General features: G+C 45.6%; 1 protein-coding gene across 1 annotated transcript; it reads left to right on the top strand.

The window, feature by feature from the left end:
* Positions 1-3,417: 3,417 nt before the first annotated feature.
* On the top strand, positions 3,418-5,232 carry LOC121646044 (formin-like protein 5). The gene is made up of 5 exons (XM_041994919.1): positions 3,418-3,546; positions 3,623-3,737; positions 3,943-4,278; positions 4,381-4,467; positions 5,043-5,232. The coding sequence occupies exons 2-5, from the start codon at positions 3,649-3,651 to the stop codon at positions 5,230-5,232; spliced, it is 702 nt and encodes a 233-aa protein (XP_041850853.1). The 5' UTR covers positions 3,418-3,546; positions 3,623-3,648.
* Positions 5,233-10,655: the final 5,423 nt, after the last annotated feature.

The raw sequence follows: 10,655 nt of genomic DNA on the forward strand, positions 1-10,655 counted from the left end.
TGAGTTATTCTAAACCATATTTGTTTGTATTTGAACAAACGGTACGTTAGCTTCTCGTTAGCATAGCGGCAGCATAACGCTAGCATCAGACTTCGCCGTCCCTGAAAACCCCTGTACGCGGATATTAATCTTTGTTAGTCTGTGTTCAACATTAAATCACATGCTCTCCGTCTTGTTTTGTTTGTTTGTTGTTTTTATATGAGTTGTCAGTCAGTAAACCGAAGGCCGTTAGCATTAGCACTTCCGGTTCCCGGCAAAGTCATTGCGTTTTTTGAATGGTGTGTGGTTAACAAATGCTTATGCAGTTGTGCTTCACGTTTTGTTCCACGACATAAAACACATCGGTAAATACCCCTTTGTGACTTTTTTTAAGGCTGTCGCTAACAAGTTGATTACAGATCTTATCGGGAACATTACAGTTTCACCCCAAAACAGGCCAGAGTGTTGTTATGGATGTTATTAAGGCAATGATGATTATCCATCATGCTGGGCACTTGGCTCATACTGACTTATTGTTTTTAAGTCAAAACTGTTAAAGTTTGAAGATATAGTCACATTTCAAACTACTCAATTTATGTATAAAACCGCCAGTAGGATGTTACCACTTAATATACAGTACTTGTTTACAGAGAAATAGGTTATTTATTAGGAGGGAGAAATAGGTTTTAAGTTAAAAGCATTCGTACGAACGAGAAAAGATTTTGTGTTTCATTCTTTGGTCAGACTGTGGAACAGTATGGCAGAGAAGTTAAAACATTGGTTTTGTTATTTTTTTTATTTTAACAGGGGCAAGACTTCATTAACCTTATTTGACCACAAAAAGGAGAGATGCAGAAAATGAATAACCTTTTTTAATCACAACTGTGCAGCTGATATTTGCCTGTTATGATCACCATGAGAGGTTATGATTATTAGTCACATGATTATCACAATGCCAGCCCTAGAAGAGGGTGCATGACTTTAAGTTTCCTCTCTGGGTTAAATTCACTGCTAACAGTACAATGTATTTTAGAAAAAAACTGCATAATCGAAATGCTTTCTCTCCCGATAGGGCTGTTCCTGTGAGAAGCAACTGTTGCTGTGAAACGTGAGTGAAAGATGGAGACCAGGGTGGTCTGTAGCTCTACTCTTCGAAGGCGTGCACGCAGAGGCCTGGACAGGATTTTACAACAAATTACCAATGACTACAACACTGTTCTAGGGGAAAATTGTAATATGGATGAAGAGGGGGAGGACACTGCATACACTGTGAACATGGACACATCTGTCAATGAAGATATGGATCGAGGTAGTGATGAACAAATGGACTTTCCTCAGTGTAATAGGCCAGACTCAGACCCTGACCCAGACTCAGACTCAGACTCAGACTTGTCAAATGATGTTTTTGAGCCAAGTAGCCTTAGAGAAAAGATCTGTAATTGGGCCCTCACCTTTGGTATTTCCCTTGTTGCACTTTCAGCACTTTTAAGTATATTGCAATTTTACCACCCTGATCTGCCAAAAGATGCTAGAACTATCCTTAAGACTGACACTCGCTACACTGTTCAGAACAAGGTTGGTGGGCAGTATCATTATTTTGGCATATTTTCTTCCATCAAGAGGACAGTGTCTCAGATCATTGACTCTGTTACTGATTGTTTTACATTGAAGTTACAGATAAATATAGATGGGTTACCTTTGTTCAAGAGCTCAGGTGTTCAAATTTGGCCTATATTGGGACTGTTGGTCAGCGTTCCAATGAAAGAGCCTGTTGTAATTGCTTTATTTTGTGGGATGAACAAACCAAATTCAGCTAATGAATTCTTAAAAGATTTTGTTGTTGAACTTCAGCAACTGGAGAAAGGCTTTGATTTTAATGGGAAACGGCTTTTTCTGAAGGTCGACTCTGTAATATGTGATGCGCCTGCCAGAGCATTTGTAAAGTGCATAAAGCCACACAATGGATATTATGGCTGTGATAAATGTGTCCAGCGAGGACAGTATGTAAACAGACGCATGACATTTCCATCTAACAATAGCATGCTTAGGACTGATGAGTCCTTTGCATGTGAGGCATATGAAGACCATCAAAATGGGCCAAGTCCTTTTCATGGTTCAAATATTGGTATGGTGACACAATTTCCCCTTGATTATATGCACTTGGTTTGTTTGGGTGTTGTCCGGAAGTTGTTGCTTATGTGGCTCAGAGGTCCTCTTACTGTTCGTCTATCTGCTAATGTTGTTAATCGAATGTCTGAACACATGAAAAAACTGCGGCCTGACATTCCCATAGAATTTGCTCGTAAACCAAGATCATTTCGAGAAATAGACAGGTGGAAGGCCACTGAATTTAGGCAATTTCTATTGTATACTGGCCCTGTCATATTGTCTTTGTATTTGGAGAGTACTACAATGTATAACAACTTTATGTTGCTCTTTTCTGCCATTTCAATTTTGATCAATCCAGACCTTGCATTATCCTACTGTCAGTATGCGCAGACATTACTTGAAACATTTGTGAAACATTTTGGTGAGATATATGGCAACGAAAATATTGTTTATAATGTGCATGGTTTAATTCACCTACCCCTGGATGTACAACAGTTTGGTAGTCTAGATCGCATTTCAGCATTTCCTTTTGAAAATCACCTCCGGAAGATGAAGAAGCTTGTCCGCAAACCAGAGCGTCCTATTGCTCAGATCATACGAAGATTGTCGGAAAAACGTTTTGCTGGGACCTGTACGCCACCTGATCAAGATTCTGGTTTAGCATTGGGTTCTTTAAAAAAACAACACTTTGATGGACCAGTTCCTGATGGGCTTGATGTTCAAGGACAGTACGGTCAGTTAGACACTGATCAGTGGACAATGAAAGTCCACAACATCTTTTTGATTGGAGACGATATTTGTGTGATAGACAACATTGTTGAGTGCATCAGTGGAATATATGTTGTATACAGAGTCTTTTCTGATAAAAAGGATTTTTTTACATACCCATTCAGTTCTGACTTGCTGAATATATACTCTGTGAGTCAAGCATTAGGTACAATCAAATATGCAGAACTGTCAGCTGTCAGAAGAAAATGCATTGCTCTTCCATATAGGAGAGATTTTGTGGTCATGCCTTTACTTCATTCATCTAAGTAGAGCTGCAACAATTACCAACAAATTAATCAACAAATTAATTGCAAACTAATTTCACTGTTTTATTTTTTATTTCATTTACTCTGATCGGTAATATGATGCATCTTAGATTTGAAATGGCAGAACAATTGACATTGATGTGGCGCAATGTACTGACTTCAAAGGATCTCGATATGTACCAACAGAATGCCCTCTTCTGTCCATGCCCTTTTTTTTATCTCTTCAGTCAAAGGATGTTTCTTGTTGTGGAATTTCTTGGTGAGAAAAAGTCTGTTGCTGTGCTCCCACAGTCATGGTACAAGGATGGAGTAGCTTACTGGCCAGACTACAAGAATGATGACAAAATCAACAAAGCTGCAAGATCAGCAGAAAAGCCAGGCGAACACTGGACCAGATATGATGCCAGGGTGTTGACCAGATGTGGTGAGTGATTTGATGAAGCACACAGCAAATATGGTGTTAGTCCTTCAGTTAAAACTGACAGTTTGACATTTTTTAGGTGATTATTTGACAGCCAGGCAGGCAATGAGAAAGGCTTTAAACTGTCGAACATCAGAACTGGATTCTGATCAGGAAATAGACTTGGTGCGCCCCAAGAGAAAACGCAAGCTGATGTAAGTCAGAATGACAATCAAATGCATTGTGAGAATTAATTGGAATGAAATGATGTAGTTAAAATTAATTTGAACATTTTATAATAGAGGATTGTCATTAAGATATTGCCTTGAACATAGACTAAAAGAATAAGAGTTTTTACAACAGTGTGGGTTTGGTTTTATTGCATGTAGGAGATAACACAGATTTGTCTTTTACAAACAGCAACCGCTTTGAGTCAGACAGTGAGGATGAAGAGGCTCAGCCATCTTTAAAATCTAAGCCAGATAAATTATCACCACAGACTGCACCACCAGTTCCTCCTCCTCATCGTTCATCTGCACCACCAGTTCCACCTCCTCGCCGGTCATCTGCACCACCAGTTCCACCTCCTCATCGTTCATCTGCACCACCAGTTCCACCTCCTCGCCGGTCATCTGCACCACCAGTTCCACCTCCTCGCCGGTCATCTCCGCCACCAGTTTCACCTCCTCATCGGTCATCACCGCCACCAGTTTTACCTCCTTACCGGTCATCTTCATCACCTCCACCTTTAGCACTGTAAGTGTCAACCCGTCTGCCTTTATCCCTAAGGGAAATTTACCAGAAACACACTAATTTGTACATAAATTCATATCTCTTTGCTTGAACCCCTGCATATAGAGGCCAGAGCCCAGTACCTCATCGGTCTGCATCAAGCTCAGCAGCATCTCGCTATTCAATGCCATCCCGTAAGCTGCCTCTGCATCGGTCATCAGCAAACCCACAGCCATCTTCTAGTCTGTTGTTGTGGAAATTTCATATTATTCCCTTTACTATATTATGTCTACTGATCCCTCTCAGGGTAAACAGCTTGTTTAAGTTCTTGGTAATTGAGTTTAATACTGAGTAGCCTGTTGCTATCATAAATGTGGATGCATTCTTTAGAACAGTTCGCTCTGACCTGTGTGACTTATCTGATACCAGCCAGGCGCCTCAGGATGACCCAGCCGGGCACTGGGGTTGTTTACGTGCTCAATAAACTGAAAAAAAGCTCATTAGGTTTGCTGAAGTGTCTAATCCTGTGTGAGGAACAGACAATCTCTTTGTTTGTATTTCATGATGTGCTGTGACGTGATCATTCTGCTTAAAAGATGCTGCATGCGTGTTTCTTATCAGATTCTGTTCAGATCTCTGTGCTGTCAGACCTCTGAGCAGTCTCTCAGGAATTGCAATTCTATTCTTTCTATTCTTCCTATTCATTCTATTCTTTGTATTTTAAGCCTGTGTTCAATAAACTTGTAATCATTTTTCACTTCAGCACCAGACTCCTCATTCCTTGACAGAGTAACTTTTTGCCTCAACAATCTGGTGTCAGAAGTGCTCCTGCGTGGTCAGTTTCGGGTTTTACGACGGGTGTCTGATCAACCTGAGTACGTCTCAGCTTTTGTTTCTGGGGGACTCCTCGTGGATCTCCTTACTGGCCTGCCAGGATCTCGAACATCTTCCAACCTGTCAAGGAAGTCTGGTGAGTGAGAAATTACTCTAGGATTTTAGGTTGCTCTCACGCACACACACATTTCTCCCTTTTTAGAAAAGTAGGAAGACGGGCAGCCGGGGGTTTTGGGAGCTCCGCTTACTAGGAGCAGGCCTGGAAGTCTCATTAGGAGATCTGGGCAGGTTAAAATCCCTTCACAAGGGATTTTGGGAGCTCCGTAGACTAGAAGCGGGCCTGAAGGTCTCATTAGGAGATCTGGGCAGGTTAAAATCCCTTCACAAGGGTGTGAGTGGGTCTCTCGCTGGAAAGCAGTGAGATAGGGCGGACGGATTAGCCGTTATTCCGTATTCTACAGAGACGTCTGTAGTCTAAGGTGTGGGAATATTCCTCCCCGTGCTTAAGTGTAAACATGGGTAATGTAAGCTCCAAAACACCGGCGACGCCCCGCGGTGAACTCTTTGAGTTCATGGAACGTAAGTATGGGAAGGTGTGTGTGGAAATGTGTGCGGAGTAGATCCAGAATGGTATTTTTCCAGCTGAAGGCTCTTTGAGCCCGGCAGCATTAAAAATAACCAAAGAAGGTTTAGATAGGATGAGGGACAAATTAAAGTCACAGAAACGGGTGAAGGTCTCAGATTGGGACCGCTTAGGAAACATCAGGCGGCTTTAACAAACTGGCTCGCAGAATGTGAGCGACGACAAGAGAAATCAGAACGCCAAAGTTCCTTCAAAACTTACTGACCCTCCACAGACTGACCTGCACCGACCTGACAACAGCCATGATAAGCGAACGACAACCTCTGTTGCTGTGTCTCACTTTTCTCAGCTGAAAACTAACTCATTGTATCCTCTCTACCTGCATGTCCACCATCGGGCCCGAGCGGCCAGAACACCTCATTCCTGTGCCCAGACCTGACGATGCTGGGAGCGTCTCTGGATCCGGACTTGGATTGCCTACCCCCAGTCCCGCCACCTGCCCAAGGCCGAACCACAGCCCGATCCGCAGACCACAGAGGAAAAGAAAAAGTCCAAAGCCCCTCACAAAAGCAGCAGAACTTCCATTGTGACCCTGAGGAAAGATGGCCTGAACTCTGATTCCACCACTCACTCAGTGGCTGGTCCGACTGGGACCCATTCTGGTCTTCCGAACATGGACGGAGACCGAGGTCGCTGAAGATTGCGACCCAATTGCCCCTTTGACCTCTGGGCCAAAGTTTGCTGATGAGTTTCCTCTTTTCTGCTGCTGGAGCTGCTGAGGGGGGACAAAGAGCTGCACCTGGCTGCTATGACAATGTATTCAGCTCTGTCTGGTCCAAACCCAAACGGGGCCAGACGGCGTGACTTCCCACGTGGACGTGGGCGTGGTTCTCGAGGACGTGGCTGCCATCACGACGCATGTCATATCTGCGGACAGCTGGGACACTGGAAGGCTGAGTGTCCGTGTCGCCTGAAAAACCGGGGCCGGCAACGTGCCCCTTCAGATTGAAAGGGGGGGGTATGGCGGCCAATGATGGATCCGGGCTGACGCTCCACATCTCTGGGTGACGTAACTTACACACGCAAAGTTTTGACCCAGTAAATGAAAGCTCTCCTCTCCTTTTCCTCCTGCTCTGCTGCCAGCACACAGACACCCAATGTAAAACAAACTACAGATAACACAACACACACACCCAGCTCCCACACACACACACACCACACACACCCGCTGAAGGTCACAACACTGATGAACACGTGCAGTTTCCCTTGCTCTGTTGCAATGAAGAGACGCTTGCTGTTTCCTCTGACTTTGACAAAAAATTAACCATGCTTATCTCTGTGCTCGAAAGCAGATGCATACCGACGAAGACTGGGACGTATAGCAGCGAAAATACGCATTTAACGGCTGAGGCCTACAAGATTTTTCCCAAACCTACAAGTCGAGGTGTCGGGTAAGACCGTTGAATTCATGGTAGACTCTGGTGCAACTAGATCAGTTGAGGGTTTCTGGGTTTCCTGTGCCGCTTCAGATGTCTGGTAATTTTGTGCATGCAATCTCTGCATTTGGGACCACCGTGAAAGAAATGGTTGACCGCACCCCTTGGGTGTAATTTACTCTTGGGGTGTAAATTTAAACATTTATTTCTGCTGTCTGAAGTTGGTCCGGTCAACCTTTTTGGGTCGAGATTTGATGTGTCGGTTGAACATTTGTCTCACATCTTCTCCTGATGGAGTGAAAGTTATGGCCAACCCTGACTCCGTCATCACTGCATGGACACACCCCCTGGGAAATCCTGTGTGCTATTGTTGGGAGTTCCCGAGCCAAATTTTTTCTGCAGCAGCTGACTGAGGTAAAAATCTTTACCCCTCTGTCTCCAGCCCTGCTCAGAACTGTGTGCATTGCTAACATCTCACGGGAACCTGATGAGAGATTTGAAACACAATGGTTTAATCATTCTCCAGAAACTTTAAAGGTGTCATCTGTAAAGTGGAATGAGCACGTGGCTGCAGCTGTGCTCAGTCTGACAGAAGAACAGAAGGAATGCTTCCTGCTTCCGCATCCCGCATGCTCCTCCCTACAGCTATGTGAGTGAAACAGGGGTAATGCATGTATGTGAGCCGGCTGGTGTAAATGTGTGTGTGACTCTGAGTCTGTGTGGCTGCAGGGTGATGGATGTGACTGATGACGTCAGCGTGTTGTTGAGTGTGTGTGAGAAGGCCGAAGACTGGAGTTCTCTCCCTCTTGAACCTGCAGTGATGTTTTTCTCCTGCTGCGAATCCAGCTTGAAGGACACCCCCTTTTACCCCGGCTAACCGCTGACCCAGGATCTGATAAGATGGTTTCTCTCAGTCCTACAGCTGAAGCAGTGAGAGTGAGTAAAACCTTTTTCTGCCAGAGGGGTAAAGGCCCCCGTACTGATCCTTATGTGCATTTATGGAAATACCGAACAGCAGTTTTCCTGCTTGGTTCTGTGTGGTGATGCAAACTACAACTTCCCTGATTTCCTGTCAACTTTAAGTGTGTGCGTAATTCGCACCAAAACTGCTTGTGTGTCTCTGGGTCCCGATTATTTTATTTTTGCTCACAGTTGGGTTAAGTTAAGGTTTTGAATATCTTGGTACCTATAATTTATAATAAACCGGAAACAGCTTCCATTTTGCTCTTCAAAAGGCTGCATATATGACCAAGATGGCGGCGCGTGTACACAGCGAGGCTCAGCGTCTCTCCAGATTCTGCAATTTTGCAATGATCTACCTGTTTATCTCGGGTCTGTTCGTACGGAACAGTTTGTCTTTTACACCCTACACCCGAGAGGAACTTTTGAACATCGGACAGCAACACTCTGATAGTTTTTTATTGAGTCTTCGTCTCGTCCCTGAGATCGCCAGGACACCGGAGGCTACACACTCTGCCCGGCCGGGCGGAAGTGCTCGCAGGCGGCGTCGAGACCGTAAACAAAGGCGGGGGAAGCGAGGTGGGCTAAGAGCTAAGCTAAAGCTAACACCACACCGGCTCTCCCTACCCAGCATTTTCCTTGCTAATGTGCGGTCCCTGGTGAATAAGATGGACGAGCTACGACTCCGTATCAACAACAACAGGAGACTCACGGACTGTAATGTCATGATCTTTACTGAGACATGGCTAAACGGCGGCGTACCCGACAACGCTATCGAGCTAGCCGGACGCCAAACACTCCGGGCAGACAGAACGGCAGATGACTCTGGTAAGACAAGAGGCGGAGGACTGTGCATTTACATCAACAAAGCTTGGTGTACGAACTCTATAGTTGTCGGGAGACACTGCTCAGCTAACATAGAGTTCCTCATGGTTAGATGTAGACCGTTTTATCTGCCGAGAGAGTTCACTTCTACCATCGTAACTGCAGCCTATATCCCCCCTGATGCTAATGCTAAGCTAGCTATGAAAGAACTTTATGCAGCCATTAGCAAAAAACAGACTTCCCATCCGGAAGCTGCCTTTATAGTGGCCGGTGATTTTAATAACTCAAACTTAAAGACAGTACTTCCAAAATTCCACCAGCATGTTTCCTGCAAAACAAGAGGAAACAAAACTTTAGATCACGTTTATACAAACATCCCTGGGGCTTACAAGGCGACCCCCCTCCCCCACCTCGGACAGTCAGACCATCTCTCCCTATTTCTCATCCCGAAGTACTCACCACTCATCCAGCGGGTGAAGCCATCAGCGAAAACCATCAAGGTTTGGCCAGAAGGAGCAGACTCTATACTCCAGGACAGGTTCCAAAACACAGACTGGAGTATGTTTGCTACTCAGGCTACCTGTGGCTGTCACACGGACATTGACCTCTACACCTCCTCTGTACTGGAATATATCAACATCTCCGCTGACAGTGTCACAGTGGAGAAACGAATCACCACGTACCCAAATCAGAAGCCGTGGATGAACAAGGAGGTACGGCTCCTGCTGAAAGCCCGCAACACCGCCTTCAGATCAGGTGATGCACAGGCTTACAGCGTATCCAGGGCTAACCTGAGGAGGGGCATCAAAAAGGCCAAGCACTGCTATAAGCTGAAGGTGGAGGAACACTTCTCCAACTCCGACCCCAGACGCATGTGGCAGGGCATCCAGGTCATCAGTGACTACAAATCGGGTAACTCATCCATGATCACCACAGATGTTTCCTTTTTAAATGAGTTAAATGACTTCTTTGCTCGTTTTGACGGGGATAACACTGAAGCAGTCACCAGCACTCGGCTCCCAGCAGACCATCAGCCCCTCACACTCACCACTGCAGACGTCTGCACCACACTGAAACAGATCAACGCACGCAAGGCTGCTGGCCCAGACGGCATCCCTGGTCGTGTGCTCAGAGCATGTGCGGAGCAGCTCGCAGAGGTCTTCACGGACATCTTCAGCCTGTCCCTTACCCAAGCAGCTGTGCCAACATGCCTCAAATCCACCTCCATTGTACCGGTACCAAAACACTCCAGTCCGGCATGCCTGAATGACTACCGGCCAGTCGCACTCACACCCATTGTGATGAAGTGCTTCGAGCGGCTAGTCCTGTCACATCTGAAGAGCTGCCTTTCACCCACACTGGACCCACATCAGTTTGCCTACCGCAGCAATAGGAGTACAGAGGATGCAGTCTCCACAGCGCTGCACTCTGTGCTCACACATCTGGACAATACCAATACATACGCACGGATGCTGTTTGTTGACTTCAGCTCAGCATTCAACACTGTCAGACCCTCCAGGTTAATCACTAAACTTGGAGACTTGGGCATCACCACCCCCCTCTGCTTCTGGATAAAGGACTTTCTGACCAACAGACCTCAGCATGTTAGGTCAGGCAACACCTGCTCCTCCACCATCACACTCAACACAGGCGTACCACAGGGCTGTGTGCTGAGCCCATTCCTGTATTCCCTCTTCACCCACGACTGCAGGCCTGTACATGGATCCAACTCCATCATCAAGTTTGCTGACGACACCACGGTG

The sequence above is a fragment of the Melanotaenia boesemani genome, chromosome 9, assembly GCF_017639745.1.
Source record: "Melanotaenia boesemani isolate fMelBoe1 chromosome 9, fMelBoe1.pri, whole genome shotgun sequence".
NCBI classification, from domain to species: Eukaryota; Metazoa; Chordata; class Actinopteri; order Atheriniformes; family Melanotaeniidae; genus Melanotaenia; species Melanotaenia boesemani.